The sequence below is a fragment of the Phoca vitulina genome, unplaced genomic scaffold (genome assembly GCF_004348235.1).
Source record: "Phoca vitulina isolate PV1807 unplaced genomic scaffold, GSC_HSeal_1.0 scaffold11, whole genome shotgun sequence".
NCBI classification, from domain to species: Eukaryota; Metazoa; Chordata; class Mammalia; order Carnivora; family Phocidae; genus Phoca; species Phoca vitulina.
In genome coordinates this window covers 41,684,226-41,711,787 of record NW_022589714.1, presented here as the reverse complement: position 1 = coordinate 41,711,787, position 27,562 = coordinate 41,684,226, and the positions used below count along the sequence as shown (strand labels likewise).

Here is a 27,562-nt window from a genome sequence, read left to right as displayed (position 1 = left end):
GAGTGCTGCGGACGGCGCCCCGCCCCGCCCGCGGGAGCCCGGGGGCGGGGCGGGGAGGCGGCGCTCAGAGCTTCTCGTCCAGCTCCAGGCCCTGGTTCTCCAGGGCGCCCCCGCGGACTGGCCCCGGGCTGCCGCTGCGCGTCCCGCCCAGGTAGTTCTGGATGGCCGAGGCACAGTCCAGCCGCTCCATGACGGTCATGAGGTAGTGCAGCTCCTGCAGGCTGCCGTTCTGCTCCTCGAACAGCTCCAGGATGGCTGCGGCGGGGCTGCGCTGGCAGGACAGGAACCTGGGCGGGATGCGGGCTGGTGGGCGCGCGGTGGCCAGACCCACCCCCTCCCCCAGCGCGGGCCCTCATCCTGCTCTTACCTGCCTTCCAGGGGCCTGCGGTGGTGGGAGGGCCCGGGACCTTGAGACCTGAGATTGTCCTGGCTCAAAGGCTACTTCTCTCTAGACCCCGGTTTCCTCCTCCTTCACCGAGGGCTTGGACAAGAGGGCCTCTAAGGTGGCTTCCAGCTGGGATGGTCTGTAATTGCTCTCTCCTTGTCCCCCACCCCAAACACACTCTCCCCTCCTCCTCCCTCTCCCCCAGGCCACCACACCCTGCCCGCCAGGCAGGAAAGAGTTGTTCTAAACCCTGGCTTCACCAGGACCCTCCCCTGCTCAAAAAACCTTCCAGAGCCTCTTTCCGGCCCTAGCCAAGCCCATACTCCAGACCCCCAGCTCACCCACAACTTGGTACTTGGTGTTGCCATTTTTTCCTGATCTCTTCTCCCAATCCCATCCTGAACCTTCCTGCTGTGAGCCTATCCCTTTCCCACCTTGCACACACCACACCCACAAGCAGCTGTGCTACTCCCTCCCAACAGAGTCGCCGCTCCCCCCCTTCCCTATCACCTCCTCCCTAAAGCCCTTTCTAATACCCACTTCCTAGGTGGAGACCATCTGCACCCTCCAGTTCAGACTTCTGGTCAGAGCTACCCCCCACATCTTCGATATTCTTGCTTTAGCTGTTTTGTGTCTCTGTTTTCAACTTGCTGGGCAGCATTGGATATATACAATAAGGCACAAGAAGCACTGCCTTTATTGTGTTAGCCTCTCTGGATCCCTTCCCACAGTGTGAGTTCCTGGATGCTCGAACCAGGTCTCATTTATCTTGTATTCCAGTGCTTAGCATAGTTTTCCAGGACATAGTGGATACTTGATAAATGTTTAATAAATAGGTGATTTTTAAAGCCACTCTGCTTTCAGCTGGGTCCAGCTCTACTCCCATCTCCTGGGTGAAGTCCTTCCTGACCACTGCACTCACAGTCTGGGTTCCGGAGCCCAGCTCAGAATTGTTCTCCAACTGATTGCTATTGACAGAGACCATGGTTACGTTGCCCGCATTATTACTAACACTGATTGAATTAACATATGCCAGGCACTCAACTACATGCTTTATACACATTATCTTATAGTCTGCCTTCTACCCCTCAGGGCACAGCATGTCAAGCACTCAGTATGTACCCAATGACTTACAAGTTAATTGATTCATTTTTAAATATTTATTGAGCACCTACTCATGAGCCAGGCATCATTCTAGGTACTGAGAATACAGTAATAAATAAAAAGATCTGCTCTATTATGGGGAACAGGGTGGGGATTAGCCATTCTCTGACTTTTAAGTTGCTCCCTTGTCTGTGCTGCAGTCCTCAAGGTGTCCCAGGAGCCCCCCTACCCCAGTCTACCCCCCTCTCCTATATGCAGACCTCGCCCCTCTTACCGGATTTTCATGCCGCAGAGCCCCAGGTGGGAGGCCAGCCGACGCCAGTCATTGCCCGTGATGCTGTTTGGTTCCAACAACATCTGCAGTTGCTCAAAGAGCTCTGGAGGCAGCCTGGGGTGGGGGAGGTGGGGTTCTCAGAGGGGAGGATCAGAGAAACCCAGTCCGTTCCACACACACCCCGAATGGTGTACACGCCCTGCGGGATCCGGGGATGGGAGGGGAAGAATCCCAAACGTCCCCTGCAGGCAGCAGCCCAAGTAACCCCACCTCACCTGTTGCATGGGGGTGGCTGAGAGACAGGGGGTGGTGCTGCCCAGGATTCTTCCTCTGATGCCTGGAATCTGAGGATTTCCATGTACTTGGTCTCCAAGCCCTAAGCCAGCAGAGGGTTGGGAACACATTTAGGGATCATGAGACATCCCCTGAGCAAGAAACTGGGGAAGCCGCCTCCATTCTTCATATCCTTCAGCCTGTCACCCAGAGCTACTCTACCAGGAGATACAGCCCCGCCCCGCCTAGCACCCCCTCCCCTCTGCTCCCCTGACCCCAGAACTTCCAGCTTTAAGTTTGCCTCCTGAGCTCTTTGGGAGCTGAGACATGAAGCCCAAAGAGGGTGCAGCCTAAGACACCAGGAGAAGTATGGGTGAGGTCACAGGGCAGGGGAAACAGGAACACTGAACTCAGGCACCTGTGTCTCCTTCCCTCCATCCCCTGGTTCCTCCTTGCAGGTGACAACCTGAGAGGTACTGGCCTACTCTCCACTAAGGCGCCACCATGGCTCCCCAAAGACTCTCAACCCTGATGTCTTCAACTCTTCCCCCTTGGTAGACTGGGATATTTAACTCTCATCCCACCTACTCAAGCCCCCCTCCCTGGCCGCTCTCCACACTGAAGGGACACATCATCTCTCAGATGCAGGCAGTCAGCCTCAAAAGAAACCACTTTTCTCTGACATCCAAGTTCCTCTGGGCTAAGAGGAGGGCTTAATCTAGGGTTTGGTTCTTTTACTCTCCTACTGGATTCATCCATGGATAGACAAGAGTGAGTCAGGGATGAAGGGTAACTTGGAGGCTAGGTGGTCTCAGCCCCTGGAAGAATGCCATCCACCTGCTTGATTATGTAACTGGGGCCAGACACTGGGCACCAGACGCCTGGCCCACTTTGCCCGGGGCTCCCCCAAGCCCTGCCCTTCCTTTGCCCCTCAGCTCCAACTCACATCCTGGAAGGTGTGCATGGTGACGATGATCTCACTGGTAAGTGCGGAGCAGTCCTCATTCTCATTGGCTACAAAGGGGAGAGGACGTAGCAGGTAAGAGAGGGCAAGGCCTGGCAAAAGGGAGCAGGAGAAGTGAAGGGGACCCCACGGGCAGGCCTTTCGAAATGTGAAGACACTGGGCAGAACGCTCCATCTTTCTCTCTACAAAGATCAGTTGTGGCTCCTCGCCTTTTAGAGGAATGAGGAGGCGGGTGAGGAGGGGTTGGGGTTGGGAAGAAGGAGACAGGGGAGAAGGTGGACCAGATCCCCTGAACTACCTGCTTTTCTCCGGAAGCAGAAGGAGCGGAAGGGGCACTTTCCATGCCAGATGTGGAGATGGGGAACCAGCTGGCAACTGCTCTCATCCACATTCTCCCAACCTGGGGAGGAGGCAGAGCGGAGGGCCTCAGAAAGGGGGGTCTTCCACAAGTATTTGAGGAGGCCGACTCTGTGGCAGGTGTCCTGCAGGGTGCTGTGGGGAGGGATGAGGCAGGAGCGAAAGCAGGAGGGTGTTTCGAGTGGATGGGAGTCCTCAGAGCCTGGAGAGGGACCCTGTGAGCAGCCTTCTCCTAGCCCCACACACCTCCGACACACACAGCACACAGGCCTCCCACCTCCCATCCACGACCCCCAGAAGCAGCCACGCATCTGGGCCCTGTCCGTGAACCACAGAGATGTCCTCAGCCCCGTGAGCAAGGGCAGCGGCCCATGCCACAAAGGAAGGGGGACAGAGACAACTGGGACTCCTCCTCAGACACCAGCCCCAGCCAGGTGGGACAATAAAAGCCTCCCCTCCCCTTGCCCCACCCTGCATCCTGTCCTACCACGGAGGGGCCAGGGCCGAATGGACCACAGAGGGAGGAAGAGGGCAGAGCTTGGGGCTCCCGCAGGCAGCAGCAGAAGCCAGAGGTCCCCCTGAAGCCGTTGCCTGCCCAGGAGTCTCCCAGAGAAACTCGAGGTTCCCAGATTTCTACCCAGGGGAAGCCCTCTAGTGGGGCTCCCTGCCGCCCTGTCTCCCAGGCTACCGCCTCCCTCACCCTCAGAGATGTACTTGAGCTTCAGGCACTGGTCCCCTCGGGCCCCCGTGAAGTCGAAGAGCTGGCAGGGCCCGCGCAGGCGCCCCCCGTGGGGCTGCTCATTGGCCACGGCCCACTGCAGGGCACAGGGAGTGTTGTTGAGAAAGTAGATGCGCAGCTGCAGGTGGGACTGTGCCGGCGCCAGGGGCGAGCAGAACACAGCCAGCTGCAGCCATTTGCGGGCGTCCCGGCCCGCCGGCGCCTCCAGCACGCAGGTGTAGAGGCTGCAGAGAAAGACGGGGACAGGGACTGGCTCAGGGGAGGCTGGGACCCCAGTGCACCTGCCTCCTGGCTCCCACGGCCCTAGGAGCCAAGGAGAGCAGCGGAGAGCAGGTATAGAGGAGAACCGGGAGGGAGTCGGGCAGGTGGGGGACGAAATGTGAGTCAGGTCGCGGTGACCATCACCGAGTGGGGAGAAGAGCCAGAAAGCCCCCTCCGGCACGGGAGGGAGGGAAGGTAGGCTCAGGGCCACTGTGCTACAGCGGGGTCCCACACATGGCTGGCCCTGTTGCGCTCAGTGGGAAGGAGAGGCCGAAGGGCCCAAGATTCCGGAAAGACAGAGCTAAGGACAGACATGAGATGGGAGGGGTTCTTTGAGAACTGGAGGGAACAGGCTGCCCTGGACAATTCAGGGACAGTCCTGAACAGGGGCACAGGGTAGAGACAGGTGGGGATGGGACAGACCCTTCTAGACGGAGGGCTGGGGCAGTAGGTGTAGACAGGCGGAGAGACTGCCACAGGGTGCATAGTCTCCGGACAGGGTTGGAGTGGGACAAGCTGCCCTAAACACTAGGACAGAAGGACCGGGAAGGGCCACGGAGGGAGAAGGGATTTGTAGGCCATCTGGGACAGATAAGGGGCAGTTGCATACAGAAAGGTGAGGATGAGGCAGACCAAGACAACGGGCAGGAAGACTGGGCCGATGGGCCTACCTGAAGTGGTAGAGCTGGATGCGACACTCGTCCCGGGAGGTGTGGGCCCCAGGCCGCCCCAGGGGCCTCCAGGCCTTGGCATCGAGCAGGGTTGTGTTGCTGCTGTAGGTACGGGCATGGTTGGGCTCCTGGGCACAGTGCTTGAATGTGAGGGTGCAGGGCTTCAGGAAGGAGGCCCCATGGGGGCCACAGGCCACCACAGGGCTCACCAGCCCCTGGGCTCGGGACAGTGATGGGGCGTCCAACAAGTCCCACACCAGGATCAGTGACACCCGCTCCTGGCGGCCCACAGCCACAGCTCCTGGGGAGAATAAGAGTTGAGATGGGCCTGGCAGGCAGGCTCACCCCCAGCCCAGAAGGGGCCAGGCCACAGTGGGAGGGGAGGTGGGACAGGAGCCCAGGAGAGAGGGGGCCTAGCAGGGCACACGGGCAGGCAGTGTGCAAGGAGAGAAAGACTGTGAGCTGGTTTGTGGCGTAATCCTGAGCAGGTCACCCCGTTCGTTCCGGGGCCACCACACTAGCCCATACGGGACTAGTGGGAATTTGCAAGAGGTGTGCTTGCTCCAGGCATTTTCCTTTATTGAGAACTGTCATAACACACTGTTCATTACCACCAGGCACTTTACTTCCACCTGTCAGGGAGTTGTCATAAAAATATGCAATCTATCCATCTTTGGAGTCAATAAAGTCATACTAAAATAGAAACAATTTTCAAAATTACGGAGATGTCTATGAATGATACTCCCTTAGGCGCGACGCCCTTGTACAACGTGCAATGAAGAACTATAGGCTGAGAAGGGAGAAGGTGCTGTTACCTGGCGGGATAAGCAGAGAGATGCCCATATTCTGGAGCATCAGGCAGCCACCACGGTGATCCACCTCTCGAGCCGAAAACACCAACAGCTTGTGCATCAGCTGACGGATGATGGTCTGGCCTTGAGTGGGTGTGTGCAGTTCCTGGTAGAAGGCGGCCATCTCTGGCAGTGTGGCCGGCGGGCACTGCCTTGAGGACTCATTTTCTGGTAGGGGAGTGGGATGGCCTCCTGGCTCGTCTTGGCTATCCAGCTTCCAGCAGGCCCCCAGCAGCCAGCGAGGGCAGTGCCATCGAAGGCACTGGACCAGAAGGAGGGCACTTGCCACCGGGACCCCCACCAGCAGTAGCAACTGGGTGGGTTGGAAGGAACTCTCATGGGAGCACATCTGCCTGGTCACTCGATGCTGCCAGTTCCCCTGCACCCCTGGGCCAGCCAAGGCCAAGGACCTGGAGGAGGAAAGAGGCAGGGCCAGGTAAGCCTTTTCAATGTCATGGAGGCCAAGACTTAGTTTCCAACTGGCTGCAGTGAGAGGGCAAATTGTCTTCATTCCAGGGCATCCCTGATTAATACCTTTAACGAAACTTCACCTATCTTTGTGTTACTCAAGAACCTCTCATGGCTCCCCATGGCCTAGTACATCACATTAAACTCCCCTGAGGCAGAAAGAGCTTGGGTTTGGAGTTAGAGGATGTAAATTCAAGTGCAACCTTGGCCACTGGCTGAGCGAGTTTGTCACATTGCTTACTGTCCCTCAGTTTCTGCATCTGTCGAAATGACCCTCTTGATCTTCATAGAGAAATCTTTAAGTGGAAAAGCAAGTTACAGAGAACTAGACATCCTCCGATCTCATTAATGTAAGTAACAGAACTATATACAAGATTTATAGGTATATATTTGTCAATCACAGAGAAAGGTCTGGAGCAGTGCTATGCAGTAAAAGTATAATGTAAGCTGGGGTGCCCGGGTGGCTCAGTCAGTTAAGCATCCAGCTTGCGATTTCGGCTCAGGTCATGATCTCATGGGTTATGAGATCGAGCCCCGGTTTGAGCTCCGTGCTCAGCGGGGAGTCTGCTTGGGATTCTCTGCCTCTCCCTCTGCTCCTTCCCCCATCACTCTTTCTCTAAAATAATTAAATAAAATCTTTACGTATATATGTGTGTGTGTGTGTATAATATATAAGTATATATATTTCATATATATGTAAATATATATATTTATTAAATGTAATATAATATATATAATGTAAGCCACAAATGTAATTTTAAACTTTCTAGTGGCCACAATAAAAAGGTCAAAAGAAACAGGAGGAATTAATTTTAATAATATATTTTATGTATCTAACCCAATATACTCAAAATATCACTTTGAGAGGAAATCAATATAAAATTACTGAGATATTTTACATTCTGTTTTCATACTAAGTCTTTGACATCCATGTGTATTTTACACTCACAGCACATGGCAGTTGGGACCTGCTCTGTTTCAAGTGCTCAGCAGCCGCCCCTGCTAGTGATTTCTGTCTGGGGCAATGCAGGTCTGAGAGGACGCACCCCAAACTATTCCCACCGGTCACAACTGAAACAGACAGGAAATTGAGAGGGTGGAAGGTGTGAACTAGGACTTTCAATTTTCTTAAACGTTTTTTTTCTGTATTTGAATTTTTTCACTCCAGGCGTGTATTTTATATTAACTGCGTAATTCTTTTGAAAAGCTATCAAAAGTTAAATAATAATTACCGCTCACAGTGATTGTGAGGATGGCATGAGATCATGGGAAAAGCATTTGCCGATGATAAAGCACTGCCCAAATATGTTTCTTTATGCCCCACCTACTGCCAGAAAGGTCAGAAGGTAGCTCCCAGGGACATGTGAAATAGAAGGAGAGTACACTAAGTTAAACGTGGAAGCAAAAAGAGAAAGAAAACCAAAGGTGGGAGCCTCCAATGAGGCTGGAAGGAGGCAGGGCAAAGGCAGCGCCAGCTGCCTGCTCACCTGGTTACCAGCGGGGGCCTCAGATTGGAACCTGGCCCTTCCAACAGCTTCCCCATACGGTTGCCAGAACTTCCTGAGGCCCTCCAGAGTCTACCGCCCTCATCCTCCCTTAATTTCCAACACCCTACACTCCTGCCAGGCTGGGGGCCTCACACCCGGCTAATTCCAGCCTCTGGCCTTTGCTCTAGCTGTTCTCCTCATCTGCCTCACCTACCCACCTGGACCCCTTCCTGCCCCTGCTCGACAGCGCCTCCCTGTGGCTCACCAGCCCTTGACACTCCCACCCCTCCGAAGTTTCTTGCCGCTGCCATCCCACCTTATGGAACAACCCTTGACTCTACGCTGTCACACGTGATTTTCCCACTCAAATGAACATTTTCTGAGCACCAGCTGTGTACCTCTCACCGTGGGAAGTTCAATCTTGACAAAGATGATGTAGCTCTCAGGAAGCTTCTGAGGGAATGTGATTCATTCGCTCTGTAGCCGAGTTCTGGGTGGCATAATATCCTCTTTCATAACCCTGGGGCTCCCCGTGGTTGATTCACGAGGGTCCGCACTAGAGAGGCTTCTGACATCCGTTCCTCCTCCACTCCCTTGGCTCACACCCCGACCCGGAGCTGAGGCCTCACCTCAAGCCTCCAGCTCTTTCCATGCCCACCTTCTTCCTTCCTTCCTCAGGGCCCATGAAACCCAAGCCCCTTTCCTTAGGTCCTCCCAGACAGGGGCAGAAACTCCTCTGTACCCTCAGGATTAAGGACTGGGGTGGGATCTATTTTCCCCCGTGTCCCCACTGAAAACGTAGACAGGGAGGAAGGTTTGGCTTTACTCCCTTTGCCTTAAAATGCAAACCTTGCAGACAGGGCAGCAGCGTGCTTCAGCCAAGCCTCTTGCAGGGCAGGCAAGTGAAGTGGTGAGTTGGAAAGGCCCCACATCTGGTGGGAAAGGGGGCTGGAGCAGCCAGCCTCCCTTGGTGCAGCCATTCCAAGAGGTCCTTCCACATGAAAGATAATTGGAATTATAACTGCAATTATACTGGTTATCATTTCTGGAGCTCTACTCCATGCCCACTGTGTCGGAGCACTCTGTGTGGTCCATCTCATTTGATCCTCACAGTAGCCTTGTGAGCTAGGTGTTATTTTTATCTCCATTTCCCAGATAAGGAAGCCAAGTGTTCTCCCCACCGTGGAGACGTATGGGAGGATATTAAGCTATAATTGAAGGCAGAGGGAAGGATGAACAGGGATGACGACCGTGTTTCAGAAACACTACCTTTCTCTCCCTGCCCCCCTTCCCCACCCCCCCAGGTCTCTCTTCCTTTCCACTTCTAGAGGAAGTGAAGTTGGAAGAGAAAGAAACAAAATTAAAGTAAAAATCAATGGAAAAACCTGAAAAGGCACATCCTCAGTTCCATGGTGCAGGACGCCCCCCACCCCCCGCCCACAAAGGCCCTCGTGGCTAGCTAACATGAAAGAAAGGAGGGACTCCGCTCTGTTTTTGTAGCAACAACCTTCCTGGGGCCTCCAAAGACCAGAGTCCAAATCCCCTCCACCCCAGTGGGTGGCGCAGCCGAGTCTCCCTGCCCAGGCTCCCAACCTGGAACAGTGGGCATACTGGTCCCCAAGGCCTCAAGGGGCCTCTCATGGGCAGCCCATTCATTAACTCTCCCCAGCTTGGCCCCTTTCTCCCAGGCTGACAACTCTCGGAGCTGCTTGGCCCTCACTCCATCCTCCCCTTAACCCTAGGAGAAGGAAGGGTCCTGAATCTACAGTAGGGCAACCAGATAAATGTAGCCTAGACCTTCCCAGATCCATGCCTGCCTCCTTACTACCCATGGCTCCAGTCTGCCTTGCCCCGACCCCAGATTATCCCAGGTCCCCCAAGACAACAGTCCTTTAGAACGCTGCTATCACCTGTCCCTCGGGAGTTGCCTCCTCCAGCACAAAGATCTGGATTCCTGCTGCAACTCTCTGCTCATGTCCTTTGAGGCAACTCTCAACCCTTCTCCCACATCACTGGTTCTTACCAAGCCTACTCAAACCCTGCTAGCTCATTACTGAAACACATAAAAAGTACCAGGATGGATGAGCCCAAACCTGCCATGGGCAGCGTTCATCAGCATAGTCTACATTTCCATAGTGCATACAACTGTCTCCCAGGTCCTCACACCCACTGGGCACTTGCCCTCTGCCATCTCCTCCTCCAGCAGAGGCTCTCCACACTCTGGTTAAGCTAGCCTGGCTCCTCCCCTGAGCCCCAAGTGGCTCCATTGCAATGCCCACCCCACCCCCAGCGGCCCCAGGGGGTGCTCACCTTACCAAGTAGGTGCTCCCAGAGGTTGCCGGCTTGTCCAGGAACAGCAGTTCCTTCTCTGAGAAACAGAGAGGTCAGCCAGACCTGGTCGCCAGGCCAGCAGACAAGTGGAGGTGGGCGGGGAATCCGGGGAGGAGTGGCCCAGAGCTTCCCGGCAATGACCTGCCTCCCAGCGCCCTCAGAAGGGGTGGGGGAGTCTGTCCCTGTCTATTGGCAAAGTCCAGCCAAGGCGTGGGAGTAGCTGAGGATCCCAGAAGTCAGTGGACTCACCAGTCTGGGTCTGGAAGGGAGGGGACAGAGAAAGAGAAAACCTGGGTACAGGTGAACCCCTCCCTACAATGCCCTCTGCTGGTGAGTGGCTGCCTCAGCCAGAGGCTAGGGAAAGGGCAGAAGGTAAGAGGAGGGAGCCCTACCAGGAGCTTCTCAAAGGACCGCGTGCACACAAACCCCACGAGGGATAGGGTGAAAACGGGGGTTCTGATCCCACAGGTCTGAGCTGGGGCCTGAGATTCTGCATCTCTAAGAAGCTCCCAGCTGACGCCAAGGCAGCTGGTCCAGGAGCTCAGACAATGCCTAGTCGCACCCCTCCCCGCACAGAGATGAGAGGAGGCACCGGGAGGGTTAATGACTCACAAGGTGCTGGCAGCATCAGGGTGTTCCCCTATCTGCTCCCTGCCCGCACTCAGAGTTGGCAGGAACCCTGCACTTGGGGGAGAGCAGACTTTGGGCTGTTTGCCAACCCGAGTCCTTTCATAGAAATTCTGCCTCGGAAAGATAGTGCCAGTGGAATGAAAGATCCCTGCAGAGATGGATTTTTTTTCAGCTGTTTGCTGTTGTACTCTTAGCTCCTGGTACAGCCTGGTCCATAGCAGGTATCGAATAAAGACTGTTGTTGAATGAATGCGTGGGCCCACTCAGAGAAAAGAGGATATGTTTTGGATCCCAGACTACGGACACTGAACACAGGTGACTCCTCTATTGGCTGTGTACTCTTGGGCGAGTTACTCGACCTCTCTGAGCCTCCCTTCCCTTGTCTGACGAATGCAGACAATACGATCCACCACGTGAGGGAGAAGCATGGTCAGTATTGAGCTAACAATCGTGAAATGCTCACCACAAAATAGATGCCCAGTAAGTGGTAACCGTCGTCATGGCGGGCACCGCGGGCTGGCCTCCTGCAGGCGAGGACCACAGGGAACTCCCCAGCCCCCCAGGTAGCATCTCATAGAAAATAAGTAACTGCCACTGCTTTCACCTCAGTTAATGATTGCCCAGCCTCTTATCCCTGACTGCAACGCTCCCCCTCGCCCCCCACTGCCTTCCCCAGAGTAGAGGCCAGAGGATGGGACAAACACCTCCCAGGGGTGCCTGGGTCCCCCAAGTGGAGAGATGGGGCAAAGGAACTATGGAGAACCGCCAACCTGGGAAGGGGACCTCATGAGTAAAGGACGAGCAAGGAGGAGGTGCTCAGAACTTTTATAGGGACGAAAAGGGCGGGTGTTAGTCTTTGCTGGACAAGGCTCTGTCTGAGTCACACAGGAGGCTGCTTTCTCCTCTGAGTCATGAAGTTAGAGGGGTTTGTGAAAATCTGTCAAGCTCAAGTTCCAAGCCGGGAAGGAGCATGCCAACTAGACTATAACCAGAGGCTGCGTCCAGGTAGCGTGAACTCATTTCCCAGCTGCTGGTGCTTGCCTCACTTGGGGATAATCCCAGTTACAGGAAGGTCCTGAGGAAATCTGAAGGTCCCCACCACCCCTGTGGACATAAAGCCAGTTCACGGGATGTGGAGACCACAGGCTTCAGTAGGCTTGCAGCCTGGGGCTGAGCTGGTCCAGGGGATCAGGCTCTTACAGAGCCAAAGCCTCAGCCGTTCCATCAAGGGGCCTCCTCCAGAGGCCAGGTCTAGCAGAACAGGGGGACCTCTCCTAAAAGGGCTATGTAGACATGCCAGTGCCACCACCCTTGTCATTGGAGAAAGACAGGCCAGATGGGAGCCTCACTCCGCCCTTCTCCCATCCCCCACCCTCCTCTGCTTCGCACACAACGGATATCATCGGGCACTCGGCCTGGGAGGTATGCTGCCTGAGGTAAGGGGAACTCAGGTCTGGGAATAAGGAGGCAGCAGCAGGAGGATGGAGAACAGGAGAAAAGAGGACAGGGGGGTGTGGGAGGAGCCTCCAACACTGGGCATAAAAACAGAAAGAGAGAGAGAGACAAGAAGGTGGTGATGAACGGATGGACAGTGAGGAGCAGAGAAACAGAGAGATGAACAGGCAAGCAGGCCAGTCAGCCCTGTCCCTGGAACCTCCAGGATGTGGACAGGGGTCGTTGACAGGAAAGGATGGAGTAGGCAGTCACTGCAGGACACTGAGAATCACCACATCTGTCTTCCTTGCCATCCTGGCAGTCATGGGGAGGAGGCTGAAATATCATGTGCAAATGAGAACGATATGCGGTGGGGGGCCTTGCCTGGAAGAGGGTCTGTGCCTTGTTCCACATGCCGGTGACGTCCAAGGCAACATGCAAATGAGTGTGGCAACTTTTTAATCAAAGACCAGGCAGTTGCTTCCTTGAGAAGTCAGTCCGAAAGAAAGCTGAGCACTTGTGTTGGTGGCTCGGACTCTCTGGAAGTGGAGGGGTGGAGGAGGGACCTCCCCAGGCCCTGAGGGACAGGCGAGACCTAAGGCTTCAGAGAAAGGAGCCCAGTGTCACTCAGCTAAGTTCGAATTTGGGCAGACAGGCGAGACCTAAGGCTTCAGAGAAAGGAGCCTAATGTCACTCAGCTAAGTTCAAATTTGGGCAGCAGCTCAGGCTGGGTGGGCCTCTTGGGTCTGCCAGTCTGGTGTGTCGAGATAAGCCTGGGGGCAGATGGGCTGCCCCATTCTTGACTAGAGAAGACCCCCAGGGAATCTCTGGCTCCTGCCTTTCTGAACATGGTCCTTCTAGGTGGGTTAGATCAGCTTGGCTGAGTTCAGCATAAGGCAGCGTCCCTGTCAAGGGCCTGCTATGTACCTGACCAAGTGCAACCCACTACGGGAGGCAGAAAAGACAATCATACCTAGACCTGAGCTCTAGGAGTCAGATACACGATGGGGGAAGGAGGCTTGCACTCAGAAGTAATTATAAACACCGGACAGTATCTTCTGAGTGCCAAGTGGGTGGTGTGGAGAAAATAAGTCCATGGAAGCCAGAGAAAGGGCAAGGCAGTGTGAGCTCCCAGGATGGGAGCTGGCCCATGGTGGGGAGAATGGCATCTCTTACCAGACCTCCCATGAGGGACTCAGGCCAGGGAACTGTGTCAGGTAGGAGGTGGAGACAGTCAAGCAGGTACAGGGAAAGGACTAAGAGGGAGGCCCACCACCATCGTGTTGTCTGCCTTCCTAGATTTTGCCTCTGTGAGGGGAATGCAGCCTCAAGGCGCCATCTTTTTGGCCCTTCCCCACCTGGGGCCCATCCTGCTCTGGCTGCTCACCCGTCATCGGATGTCTGGTTGGTACGACAACCCAAAGAAACCGCCCTGGTGCCCACCTCACAAAGTCTTGTTGGCAGGGTGGATCACCATCTACTTTGTCATGGGGTGAGCACCCATTTCTCATACCATGGCCCTGGTACCTGCTAGGGTGGGAACAAGGCCCCCCGTACCTGAACTACTGCTGCATGCTGACCTCCGAAGGGATGGCACGCCATCTTGCCTCTTATGGTGGGTCCCCTCTGTGCTGCCTAGAATTCCAGCCAGCCATGTTCCTCCCCCTCTCCAAGTTTCCCCATTGCCTCCCACCACCTCCCCGCTGGCCCTCAAGTGATGCTTAGACACTCTTGCTCCCATTTCAGCCCACACGGCTTCCTTTAGGTAACCAAGAGTCCTTATGCCAGAGGACTTCCTTCATTTGCCATGAAACAGCCTCCCTCTGAGTGTTCTGCCACCATCTCTCCACAGCTATGCCTCCTACCTGGTGTGGAAGGACCTGGGAGGGGGCTTTGGGCGGCCCCTGGCCCTGCCTCTCGGCCTCTATGCTGTGCAGCTCGCGGTCAGCTGGGCTGTCCTGATTCTCTTTTTCGCAGCCCACACCCATGGTCTGGTAAGGCATGCAGTGGAAGTAGTGTAGGAGCAAGTGAGACCACCGGGGCCCCCCCAAAGCAGATAACACAGTAGACCAATCGAGTGCAGGCAGGTTAACGGGTGGGCAGACTTCTCTGAGCTCCAGTTGAGTGCCCAGACCTCAGCAACTTGGCTCACGGGGTCCAGGGTGCTGCAGGAAAGCGGAGGGTTCAGTTCTCAGGGCAGCCTGCCTGACTGCCCTGCTCCCCCACCCCCCCCACCCCCCCAGGCCCTGCTGCACCTGCTACTACTCTACGGACTGGTGGTGAGCACAGCGCTGATCTGGCATCCCATCAACAAGCTGGCCGCCGTGCTCCTGCTGCCTTACCTGGCCTGGCTCACCGTGACCGCTTCCATCGCCTACCGCCTGTGGAGGGACAGCCTCTGTCCAAACCATCAGCCTCAGCCCATGGGGGAGAAGAGCGACTGAGGCACCAGGGACAGGAGAGGAGGGAGGATGGCCAGGGGAGGGGTAGAAGAGAACACAGGCAGGGCTGTGGGGCTATTCGGGAGAGAGGGGAGGAGGGGGACGGGGGGCCAGGGATTGATGAATCCCTGAAGATGACGGCCCAATGCGGTCACTGTCCTGGTTCCCCTCGTGCCAATTTCCATTCGATTTCAGAAACGGAAAAGGGGGGAGGGGAGCTTATTTTACCACTTAATATGAATTAATTAATCCTGTATTAATAAAGTAATTTAGTAATATCCATTAATGAAATCCTTTACTAACTTTGAGGGTACGATGTGAAGTGCCTATCTGGGAACACGATGCCTGGGGCTGCAGAGCAGGGTAGACGCGTCTGCGCATGTGTGGGAGTGCGTGTCTGTCAATGCGTACAGGAGCGCGCACGGCCAGGGGAGGGTGGGCGCGCCGTCCCCGCCCCACCCGCGCGCCCTCCGAATAGGGCTGGGATATTTAGGACTTGGATTTTCAGTTACCTGGAACACAATGTCTTTTTGAAACGTTCTATAAAAGCAAAACGGAAAAGTAGAGTAAAAAAAGATACAAATTATACGTGTCAGGTTTATATATTTTATTTTAGAATAGTTTAATGTTATTTCGTTGGATTTTAATTAATATATTAATAACAATAATATAATATGTATAATATAGATCATATTATATTACAGTTATTATAATATTATACTATGGTTATGCAATATATTATACTGTACTTTATATATGTCATATTAAGACCTTATGCGATTATCTCTGATAAGGAGGATTATAGCTCATTTTTTATTTTTGTTTTCATATATTTTTTATTATTAATTTTTTAAAATCAATTAATGCCTATTATAATAAGAAAAAACATTGAGAAAAAGAGATGAACCCCTCAGTGCTGATAAGTGATTTCAGCAGGAGCTTCTTGCCCAGACTTCTCTCTTTCTACGTCTTCTCATTGGCTTCTTTATTTTTGTCTCTTCTCTACTATTGTTTTGTTCTCCTCTTGTTTTAAGGCCCTGGTGGTAGCAAGGGTAGCAGTGACTGCCCCTGGGGCTGCCTCCCCAAATCCCAAACAAAGTCAGCTAGAAGGCCCAGACACCCTGCATAGGAGATTTTGAAGAAATTGACCACTCTCTAGGGATGGAGCTGGGCATCAGTGTTTTTAAAACTCCCCGGGGCCTCCTGCAGCCCACCTGAGAACCACTGCCGAGTGCATCGCAGAGCCACTAGGGAGCTTATTACAACGCATGTTCCTTTGACCCCACCCGTGCGTGACCTAAGAATCAGAACTTTTAGGGTGGGCTCCAGGTATCTTTATATTTAACAAGCTCCCAGCACTTGTGTCAGCTTTCACTAAAATTTGAAAGCTCCAGGTATGGATGGTCTCTCGGGGCTCTTTTCACTTTGACAACCTGTGATTCTGTGACCTGAGTTCTGGGTGGAGAACCAGCTATGACCTCTCTGGTGGGGGCCAAGGACCACACAGGGAAGAAGCCAGAAGGACATCATTCAAGGAGACTGGCTCTTTCTGGAGCTCACCAAAGGAGAACAAGCAAGAAGGAATCTGCATCCTCTCTGCCTCCAGAAAGGGCATGCTCTGCCCAGCCAGGCAAGTCAGGTACCCCCACCCTTGTATCCCCAGTCCCAGTGCAGCCCAGAGCACAGAGCAGGTATTCAGTTATCTTTATTGATTGGAAAAATGAACATTTCATCCAATTAAAAGAAAATGCTGACCAGCACCCCACCAACACCTGCAGGGGACTCTGGACCCATTGAAAAAGCCTGTGTTTGGGGAAGGGAAGGGTCTTCATAGTTCTTGAAACTTCTCAGGTGGTTCTAAATGATCAGCCTGATTGAAACAGCTACCGGTGTGGTTCTCAAAGTGTGGCCCAGTGACCTCCCGGGGCAGTTGTCGGAAGGCCTGGACTCCAGCCCAGCTCCAGACCCACAGAATCAGGTCATCTTGGGGAAGGAAGGCCATACAGTGCAATGGTTTGCAGTTCTGGCCCTGGAGACAGGCCAGCCTGGGCTTGGTATGGACTGTCATTTACTAACTGGTAACCCAGTGCAACTGACTTCACTGTCTGTACTTCATTCTTCTCACCTGTGCAATGGGGCCCCCCTAGAATTGTTGAGAAGAGATGAGATAATCAGTTAAAAGAGGTCTGGCACAGAAGAAGTGCTTAATGCCTGTTAGCTGTTCTAGGAGGGGAACCCGGAAGCCACCTGTTCACTAAGCATGCGTGGTTCTGATTCACATGACAACTGGAGACCCATCTTGCTCCAAGACCCCCAGTGGTATTTCCCTCACTTCCTAAGAGTGGGGAGAGTGAGTGACCTCTCCTCAGGTCTGTGGGCTAGCCTGACCAGTGTCACACGCACAGAATGACCGGCTTTTTATGGTGCACGTTCAGGTGGATTTTGTCTTCACCTCAATCAAATTTTCTAAAGCTGCTTTTAGTTGAATTTATAACTTCATTTATATGTATAACTGTTTTAAACATAGAAACATAATCTATAAATACCAATTGAGGGTGGGCTCAGAGCCACCACGCTGCATGGGTTCTCATCCCTTCTCCCCTATCAGTGGGTGACCTTAGACAACTGAACACCCCAGAGTTATTTGTCATTGTCATTGTCATCATCGTCTCATATAGGCAGCATAAATATTTGCTACTAATTTTATTTGTGTTGCCAGCAATTCTAGAAGCTTAACTGATGCTCTAAGAAGAGGAGAGTCAGCCCAAGCCCATTGCATGACTTTGCCCTCCCCAGTGCAAACTGATCCACAAACCCAGGCATCCAGATACCTCTAGTTTTGGACACTTGGCCCTAGAACAAAGCTTGATTTGTTCAACAGAGTGGTGTCCCAAGCCCTGGAATAACAAGACTGCCTGAAAGGGATGAGCCAAACTAAGGGGCTTCCTGGCTTTGAACAGAAACAGCCAGAAAGGGCAGGACTCCAACGACAAACTCTCATCCTCTGTCCCCAGAGTCATCCTTAAAATTCCCTTCTGCAGGGGCGCCTGGGTGGCTCAGTCAGTTAAAAGTCCGACTCTTGATTTCAGCTCAGTTCATGATCTCAGGATCATGAGATCGAGCCCCAAGTTGGGCTCTGTGATTGGGGCTCTGCGATCAGTGAGGAGTCTGCTTGTCCCTCTCCCTCTGCCCCTCCCCCCGCATCACGTGATCTCTCTCTCTCTCAAATGGATGAATAAATAAATCTTAAAAAAAAAAATTCCCTTCAGGGCTCCTGGGTGGCTCAGTCGGTTAAGCGGCTGCCTTCGGCTCAGGTCATGATACTGGGGTCCTGGGATCGAGCCCCACGTCCGGCTCCCTGCTCAGCAGAGAGCCTGCTTCTCCCTCTCCCTCTGCCTGCCACTCTGCCCACTTGTGCTCCCTCTCTATCTCTCTGTCAAATAAATAAATAAATAAATAAAATCTAAAAAAAAAAAAAAAAAATTCCCTTCTGCACCGCTCCTTGGTTCCTGAATGGGAGCCTTTAATCCCCCAGTCTCCCAATCTGCCTGAACCCCTTGTCCTTTCCCCACCCCACCTCCCAGTTCTGAGCCACACCTGATGATGAGCACACACTGCCCTGGGCCCCTCCTAGATCACCAGTTACCTAGAGTTGTGCCTGAGTAGAGTCAGAGCTGCCTCCTGTCTTTGCTAGATGTATCCTGGGATCCCACCATCCCAGTCGTGTGTGTGTGCTTCTCTGTCCTTGGGTGGTAGTATTCCATTTGCCTCTGAGTGGGCACATAGCATGTGAATATGATTCACTGGGTGGAGAGTGGCAGGGAGGGGGAAATGAGCTCCTCAAGGGCTGTGCAGTCCCTCCCACCCCCGGTGTCTACAGAGATGGAGAGCTGCACCAGCTGGCATAGCACCCCCAGGACGTGGTACGTCTCTTTCTACTGTATATTAGTCCCTCCTTCCCTGCCTCGAACCCTGCATTCTTCCTCCCTTTGCCAAGTCTGCAGAGTGGAGCCACACAGGGGCAAGGTGATGTGGGGAGACTGATAGTGGACAAAGTTTGGTCCGCTGGGCTGGGAGGGAGCAGAGTGCAGACAGTGTTTTCTCAAGGCGTCCCTGGCCCCTCCTTCCCATGGGCAGGTAGAGGTGATGCCCGGATGGAAGGAAGTGTAAGGCCCCCGGAGTGTTGCCAGGCCTGGGCCAGGGCTCCAAAATCTTCCTTTGTGGTAGCCACATCCATTCGATCTCCTGGAATTCTCCAGCACCCCAACCTGAGTTTCAGAGTCCTCCTCCTTCTTGTAGCTCTGGAAAACAAGGACAAGACCCTTTTGTTTTAAGGACTTATTGTTGATCCTCTTTAGTGGCAGGCAAGTTACCTACTCACACAAAGCCTGACTCTGGTCGGGACCCCCTCAGATCCGGACCTCCCTCTTTTATGCTCAGGTAGAGTCCCTCGAGGCCCCTTCTCTCCTCCGAGCTTTCAAGAACCCTCACCCACTTAGGCCCACTCTGCTAGCGTGCAAACCGGGACAGGCCCTCTTTGTCACACCAGGTGCCTCAGTGGTATCTCTTCAGCCTCATTCGTCCCTCTACTGTCTGTATCTCCAAGATCCCCCAGCCCACACGGAAATTATCTGCCCACAGGAGCACCAAAGAAACCCCTGTCCCCTGTACCTGCACCTGCTCTACACACTGAGCGTTCTAAGCACTGAAATTCTCTCAAAAGTTGATTCAGTTTATCACGTTCCCTTAGTATGTTCTTTGGCCCTGCAAACACCCCCTTCAAAGAGGAGCACTATTAGTCACCTTCATGTGCACGGTTCTTATCAGATCACTTTCCTCAAAGCCTCGAAGTGCCTGCCGCAGGAGCCAGGCGGTGCTGGGAGTAGCTGACAGAATGGAGGACCACGGTGACCAGGACTAAAGTCCCGCTGTCACCATTTTCCCCTGGGGCAGCATGTTCTGCCTGGCAAGCCAAGCGTTGCGTTCTGCACAGGAGGATACTGAAAACCCTGGCCTGCCCTGTGAGTCTAGTGCCTTCCCTGATCTCAGCCTTAGACCTCTGGGAGACCCTGGGTCCCCTCCCCCCACCCGGCCAAAGCTCTGGACACCTCGTGTTTATGTCAACAGAACAGTTGCTGGAGGGTGCAGGCTTCTGCCCGCCAGGGGGGTGTCTGGTGCCTGCAGCCCGTTGTTTGTGTACCTCGTCTCGGTAGTGACCGAGGGACGGGCACGCCCGGGCTGGGTCTCTGGGGCAACGCACTGTTGGGGTCCCAGCTGTTCCTGCACATAAAGCACCCACTCCATCAACGCGCTCCCGAGGTGTCTTCTTTCACAAAGTGAAAATTTAAACCTTCCCCTGGTGAGGCTTCTATTTTCCACTAGGCTCCTCCTGGCCTCGACTCCCTTCCCAGTGAGGGCAGCTTGGCATCAGGCTGAGACCCAAGGAATAGCTGTGCCTGGCCCTGGCCCTTACTCCTCAGCCACCTCCAGAACATCCAAATGTTTTCTGAAATGACCCTGGGAAATGGGACCGGGAGAGGCAGGCTGCAGCTTCTCTTGGGCTTAATCCTGCTGCTTCCAGCCACTGCCAGAGAATGGGGCCGAGGCCTGCAGAGGTGGATTGGGAGAATCCCCTTTTTGGTTTCCATCCCCACTCACCAGCTGCTTTGTCTCTATACACCCGTATCCTCTACACACACACACCACACATACATATATACCTGTGCACGTGCACCCCTCACATACTGATTGCTTCCAGAGCCAAAGTCCCTGAAGAAGGCCTTCCTCCCCTAGACCCCTTCCCACCCCCGCCCTCCGTCCTCGAGCCTGGCCGCGGGGGTCCTGGTAGCTGTAGGAGCTGAATGGTGAAGGGGCAACGGCATGACTTGCAGCACACGGCTCTGCTCCATTAGCTGCGTGACCTTGGCCAAGTCACTTAAGCTCTCTGGTCTCCAATTCCTCACCAATAAAATGAGAATAATAGTAGTACCTACGCCAATATCCTCATGAGGAGTAAATGGGCTAATTTACATGACCTGCTTAGACCAGTGTCAGGCCCCCAGGAAGGGCTGTGCTAGTGTCAGCACTCCCTGTTCCTGAATCCCAGGCAGCATAACACAGTTGGAAAAGCCTGGAACTTGGAGGCTGGCAGACCTGGGTTCAAATTCCAGCACCCCCCAGACTCCTACTGTGACCTTGAACTAGATACCTTATTTCTCTGTCTCCTCCTCTGCAGGGGGGGCAAAGGGATAGAAACTTACCCTAGTGTTAACAGGGGGGTTGGGGAATGCCTGCCCTAAAGAGTATAGCGGCAGCTGCAGGAGGGCAGAGCCAAGCTCCTGGCACCTGATCCCCAGATTAGCTGCTGCACTCTGGGGCCAGCAGGGGAAACTGGTAGGACTTGGAAAAGAGAACCAAGGACCAGCCAGGAACCAGGCCCCCAGGAGGTGCCATAAATAGCCAGAGCTAGTTCAGAGGGCCTCCAGGGATGGGGGGGGTGGGCAAGGGCGGGGGCTGGAAAGGAGCAGTGGAAAAGGAAGTTGTCAGTTATCAGTCCAAGGGAGGGCCCAGGGTGCGCTCCCAAGTGTCAAAGGAAAAAGTATATGTGGGTGTGGTGGGAGCCAGGGGTCACCTCTTCAGAAAGGACCAGCCTGGGTCCACCTCTGCACCACCTCCCACCATCACTCAGAGTCAGGAAATTTTCACGACACTGTTCATCTTCACTGTTCATCTTCACCCCCACAGGAGCCAGCCTTGTCTCCTCTTCTCATTTCCATCCCTTTGACCATCCTGGACAATAACTCAGATGGAAGCACTGAGCCCCAGAGATGCTTAGTGATTTGGCCAAGATCACACAGTGAATCAAGGCTGAGATGGGGACATGAACATGGATTTATTTTTTTCCCTCCCAATCCTGGGTTATACATGACAGCCAAAATATCAGTGCCATATTCCCAGTCCTCGGGGCGCCTGGGTGCTCAGTCAGTTGAGTGTCCTACTCTTGATTTTGGCCCAGGTCATGATCTCAGTGTTGTGGGATCCAGCCCCCCATCAGGCTCCACGCTCAGCAGGGAGTCTGCTTCTCCCCCTCTTTTTCTCCCTCTGCCCCTTCCCCCGGCTTGCTCTCTCTCTCTCTAAAAACAAGTAAATCTTGGGGCACCTGGGCGGTTCAGTCGATTAAGCGTCTGCCTTCAGCTAGTGTCATGATTTCAGGGTCCTGAGATGGAGCCCTGCATCAGGCTCCCTGCTCAGCAGGAAGCCCGCCTTTCCCTCTCCCTCTGCCACTCCCCCTGCTTGTGCTCTTTCACTCTCTCTCTCTCTCTCTCTCTCTCTCTCTCTCTCTCGAATAAATAAAATCTTTAAAAAAAAAAAAAAAAGAACCTGTCCTCAAGGAGGAAATCTTTCCCACAGGAGGAAAGGATCCCTCCTCCTCGATTGCTTCCCCCCAGACCTTTGACTTGGTTGTTCCAAGCCCCTCACTGTGGCTGTGACCCGGAAGTAGGAGAGGGACAAGCACGCCTATACCACTTTAGACATGTATTCATCAGAGCTGGCTGGGTGCAGCCCTGGAGATAAGAATTATTCTCAGAGAACCTGGACTTAAATCCTTGTGTGATCTTGCACAAATCACTTCACCTTCCTGAGCCCCAGGTCCCTACTTGCAAACCAAGGCCAGTAATCCCCGCCCGCCCGTGTGAGACGTGTGAGGCCTGAATGCACTGATGCATGCCCAAGCGCCTGCTGAGGATGAAGACAGGGTGCTCCAGGCGAGGCTGTACCTCATGCATCTCTGTGTTCTCGCCATCTCCTACCGTGCCTGGCACGGCGATAAGTGTGGATCAAATAAAAGAAGGAGGTAAACTCTTTGCATTGAAATGTTGTGTGTTTGTGGATGACAATGAATAATGTGTGTCCGCGATATATCAGCGATCACTGCCTTTTCTTTGTGGACGCAGGCACTACTCCTACCACCCCGTGCTTGACACTCCTGGAAAAAACACCTGAAAACAATCATCTCGGGATAAGTGCTTTCAGCAATAAGCCTATTAGGTAGGGTGACCATATAGTTTATGGTCAATACCAGAGCGCTCTGGGGAGTGAAAGGGGCACTGGTAGTAATTATGCCTGGACGACAGGTAGAAACTATGACCATCCAGGAAGACCTAAATGCTTGGCCTCTTACTCACAGGGCCCTGTGCTGCTCAGAATTCTCTGGGGAGAGAGCCCCAAATACTCCAGACTGAGCTGACTCCTATTCTCTAGGCAGACTGTGGAAGGGTACCCTTCCTTTCTATCACCACCACCCAACCCCACTTGGGGCTGGGTTCCTACAGTTCTCAATGTTCTCAGGTTCCTCACTTTCAACCTCTGGGTGACCCTAACCCTAGCCTTCCACTGCCCTGAGAATGGTCTAGAGTGTTTGCACTGCCCCAAACATAAACACCTGTGGCTTCCACTAAGGATCCAAGATGTGAACTGCGAAAGTGATCAGTCCATCTTCCAATGCTATTTTAGCTCAGGGATTTTTCTAGGGGCTCCAGGTGTCTCTCATCACTTTCACAGGCTTATAACTGGTCCCTCTGCTTCTGCTCTTTCCCACCTTTGGTCTCTTCTCAACCAAGCAGCCTGGGTGATCCTGTAAAAATATAAGGCAGACCATGTGTTTCATCTGTTCAAAGACAATGGCTTCCCATCTCACTCAGAGAAAAAGTCAGGTCCTTGGCAAGTCCATAAGGTCCTACCTATCTAGCCCTTATTTTATCCTCTGGCCTTTCCTCCTAGGACTCTCCAGCCACACAGGTATCTGCTTGCTCCTCAAACACACAAGGAATACTCCCACCTCAGGGCCTTTGCACCTGTTCTTCCTTCCCTTGGACCACTTTCCCTTTACATAGCATATTTCCCTCACAACCTTCAGATCTTTTCCCAGTTGTCTGCTTTTCAAAGTCCTTCCCTGGCCATTCTATAAAAATACTACCCCACCCCTTGACACTTCTGTCCCCCTTACCTGCCTTCTCTCCTTAGCACTTAGCACCAGCAAATAGACTAGATAGATAGATAGATAGATAGATAGATTGATCACTTATCTTGTTTATTGTCCAACCCCCTCAAGCTCTGGGAGGGCAAGGATTTTCATTTGTTTTGTTCTGTGCCATATTCCCAATACCTGAAACAGCACCTGGCATATAGTAGATGCTCAACAAATATTTGTTAAATGAATAAAAGACCAACTGAGAGGAAACATATCATGGAGGTCAAATGTTCGGCCTCTGGAGTAAAAAGGCCTGGGTTCGAATCCTGACTTTGCCACTTGTGGCCTGTACGGCCCTAGGCAAGGCCCTTAACCAGTCTTTCTTTGAGTCCCAGTTCCCCCATATGAAACATGGGTTGATACAGATTGCCTCCCGGGGCTGTTGAGAGCATTAAGTTTGATTTCACACGCAAACCACGACCCTCACTGCCTGTTCTCTCTCAAAACCTCTGAGCTTGTAGATGGCAGTATTGTCACTACTGGAGGCTCAGGAACCAACCCAGCATTATGGGGCCATAACAGGCAAATTCGCACCTGTTCCCTTTAAGTAACGACTCACAGTTCTTATCCTACCCCGTCTCAGGACCCTCCTTTACTGAACCCACATCTCCCCAGCCGAACGGGTGGCGGGGGTTTCTCTGCAAGCACCCCATTCAACACAAGCCTCATCCTGCTTGCACCTCTGAGAGCATCTCTCCTAAATCTCAGGATGCCCACCCTCTATCCCTTTCTCCATACCCCCAGTGGAGCTGGAAAGGTTGCACAGGGAAACAGAGGGAAGGATATAAGGTGGAGGGCGAGAGTACGAATATACGTGTGAGCCGGTGGGGAAAGGGAGAGCAGGCCTTGCCATGCCCACCTGCTAGCATCCTGTCTTTGCCTACTGATAAACAGAGGATACTAGTGGCCAGATTTTCCACTCCCCCCATCCCGGCACCCGCTGTCACTCAATTAAAAAAAGATACAGGGCGAGGGCCTGGGGGAGGGGCGGAGGGCTCTGGTTATAAAGCCTGTGTGGCCCGGAGGTGAGAACACTAAGCCTGGCTTGCCCGGGGCCTCTTCCCGTCGTCCCCAGGCAGATTTAGCTGCTGACAGCTGCTTGGGACTCTGCCGCCAGGCCCAGGCCCCAGGCGCTCGCTGCCTCTCCTCTTTCTCAGTGACTGCGGAGCCACCACCCCTCCATGGCCCAGAAAGAAGAGGCCGCTGCGGCTGCTGCGGCTGCTGAGCCCGCGGCGCCCGCTTCCCAGAATGGTGAGGATCTGGAAAACCTGGATGACCCTGAGAAGCTGAAGGAGCTGATTGAACTGCCTCCCTTTGAGATTGTCACAGGGTGAGACCTGGGTGTGGGCCGGGGGCCTCCTCCCTAGAAAAGCGTGGGCTGCGGGCGGGCTGGGGGAATTCAGGATGGTCATAGTACGGGTCAAGGGCACGGTCCTGCCGCCATGAGCCTACCGTGTATGGTAGGGGCTGCCGCGGATACAGCTGCAAATCTCTCTTGGCCTCTCGGGCGACACCTACCACACCCCCTAACCAGGGGGAGGTAGGAGCAGCTCCTCGGAGGCAAGGCCCCAGAGAATGAAACCACCGCTCAGGCCTCCTGGTAGTGGGCTGTCATCTGCCTCTCCGGGTACAGGCTGTCTAGTCACAGGGAGTTGGGTAAGGACAGCGGATGACACAGACACATTTAAATATGGCCCCAAAGTACCTCCTCCCTCGACTTCTCTCCCTGCTGCTGAGAGGGCCTCTCCTCTCTCTGCATGGCTCTCACTCTTTCTCTACAGCTTCTCTCTGGAGTGGAAGATCCTAAGACAGGGAAAACAGATCTGCCCTTTCCCAAGGCTGAGTGAGAAGCATTTTTTTTCTTATTGAATTGAGTCTGCCCAGGGGTTCTCCACATCCACCCCCAGCCAACAGTAGTTACAGAGCAGGTAACAGTCCAGGGCCAGGAGCTTCTGGGCAGAAGAGGTATTCTGCCCTCAGCCACAGCCCCAAGGAGGAACAAGGACCCTGAGCGAAGGGTCTCCAGGCCCCAAAGAGAGGCCTATATACAGGGTCCCTCTGTCTTGCCCAGACTATGCCATCTCCAGGAATAAAACCAAGTTGTCCTTCTTCCTCTTCCCTCTCTGTTCCTTTTGCAAAGGACCCAGCGAAGTTCGTAGGCCAAGAATAAGAAGGGGATACGTAGGGCCACATTGCCTCCCTCAGCCCCAAGGCTTCCTTGATGGGCGTCTCCAGCAATGCCCACAGGCAGAGTAAGGTCCACACTAGGAGAAATTTCAGGAAGAATGGAGGCATGATGTTCTCAGGGGGCAGAGGAGCCCTGGGTGGCCCTCCGGACTTGCCTTTTGAAGCTTGGCAAGTGATTTTCCAGCCCTGGTCTCAGTTTTGTCATTTGTAACATGAGGAAGTTACACTAAGTTGATCCCTAAGGTCCCTTCCAGCTCAGACATCTTTTTGATTTCTAAGAGAACCTGAGGGAAAAATGCAACCTAGTTCCTGAGGGAAGAATTCAGGCAAGAGCCTGGACCTTGCGTTCACCCATGCCCAACCAATGAATGTCAACCTTGTCGTAGTATTAAAGAAGCAAGAGGAGCACAGATTAATATGGACCTAGGGAGAGCCGAGGGCTACCAGGCCAGGAGAGTCCGCAGTTCCAGTGGCTCCCTGTGGAAGGAGATCCTTTTCCTCATCCTAAGCCTGCTGGTCCATGCTGCCCTTGGTCACACACAGGCACATGCACACCCACCCTGCGCAGGGTTGTGATCTCCCCAGCACAGGGGCAGGATAGGTCTGGAACAGAATTAGACTACGTTCAACTAAACATGGGGGTTGGTCCTAATGGTCAAATCCTCCGATGCAACTTATGTTCGTCCAGGGCTCTATATTCACCGCATACTTGCACGTGCGTGAGCCCATTCAACCCTCAGCACCATGCTGGGAGAGGGGGGTTACATTATTGCCACTCTACAGAGGGGAAACTGCGTCAGGGAGATTGAGTTCAAGACCATAGAACCAGGTCTTCTGACTCCAGCCAAGTGTTCTTTCCACGGGTCTCTTACTCATTCCGGGTCCCAGATTCCCCAAACAGGGTTCCAGCTATCTCCATCTGTGAGGTAGTGGGGCTCAGAGGCTTCTCTGACCCAAGGCTCAGAAAAAGAGGAGCAGCAGGGCAGTTTTCTGGGTGCTCTGAGAGTAGTTCAGGAGGGAGGTGGAGCCCTGAGTGTTTCCTGGCCACAAGTAACAGCTGTGGAGATCTGTCTCCTGGGCCCCTCAGGGTAAACAGATGGCTTAAAATAGCCCAGAGGTGCGGCTGTGTCTGTGCAGGGACAGGATGAGGGAACAGGTTTCCCCTCCTTTCCTCTCCAGATGCCCTGGCATCACGGGGGTCAGCAAAGCAGCTCTTCTCCTAGCCTAGACTCCCAGAGGGGATGGGTCTGTCTCTCCTGCTCCTTGGTTTTGGGCTGCAAACTAGCAGAAGAGCCAGCAGCTTTTTGGGAAATAGTCGGAGGTGAGGAGGGCATACCAGGTAGGAAGAAGGAGATATGCCCCACTTGTGATCCTGGCTTGAATAGGGCACTCGGGATAGAAAGCAGACCAAAAACATTAACAAAATTACAAGGTAGAAGGTGCTAGAAAAAGGTCTAAAACTGCAGAGGTGTGCCAAAGCCAACTCACGATGACTGAGAATCAATTGTGTGCATCTCTTCCCAACTCTGCGTTCAGTGACGTCATGTTGGTTTTTTGAAATCTCCATAGTAGGAGTGTTTACAGAGATCAGCAAACTTTAGAAATCAGGATTTTCTTTCCTTCCTTCCTTCCTTCCTTCCTTCCTTCCTTCCTTCCTTCCTTCCTTCCTTCCT

General features: G+C 53.5%; 3 protein-coding genes across 3 annotated transcripts in view; 2 read left to right on the top strand and 1 right to left on the bottom strand.

Annotated features, from left to right (window-relative positions):
- Positions 1 to 64: 64 nt before the first annotated feature.
- Positions 65 to 10,206, bottom strand: UNC5CL (unc-5 family C-terminal like). Its single transcript, XM_032410219.1, has 9 exons — positions 10,146 to 10,206; positions 5,845 to 6,290; positions 5,030 to 5,330; positions 4,059 to 4,321; positions 3,300 to 3,401; positions 2,983 to 3,050; positions 2,039 to 2,139; positions 1,764 to 1,877; positions 65 to 287 (listed from the first exon to the last, which is right to left on the bottom strand). The coding sequence occupies exons 2-9, from the start codon at positions 6,227 to 6,229 to the stop codon at positions 65 to 67; spliced, it is 1,557 nt and encodes a 518-aa protein (XP_032266110.1). The 5' UTR covers positions 6,230 to 6,290; positions 10,146 to 10,206.
- A 3,343-nt stretch (positions 10,207 to 13,549) lies between these two features.
- On the top strand, positions 13,550 to 14,674 carry TSPO2 (translocator protein 2). Its single transcript, XM_032409248.1, has 3 exons — positions 13,550 to 13,722; positions 14,083 to 14,224; positions 14,474 to 14,674. Exons 1-3 carry the CDS (start codon positions 13,550 to 13,552, stop codon positions 14,672 to 14,674), a joined length of 516 nt encoding a protein of 171 aa, XP_032265139.1.
- A 10,209-nt stretch (positions 14,675 to 24,883) lies between these two features.
- APOBEC2 (apolipoprotein B mRNA editing enzyme catalytic subunit 2) overlaps positions 24,884 to 27,562 on the top strand; it is an 8,917-nt gene continuing 6,238 nt past the window's right edge. The window contains exon 1 of the mRNA XM_032409870.1: positions 24,884 to 25,032. Within this exon, the coding sequence (XP_032265761.1) occupies positions 24,884 to 25,032 (149 nt within the window). The remainder of the gene's footprint in view (positions 25,033 to 27,562) is intronic.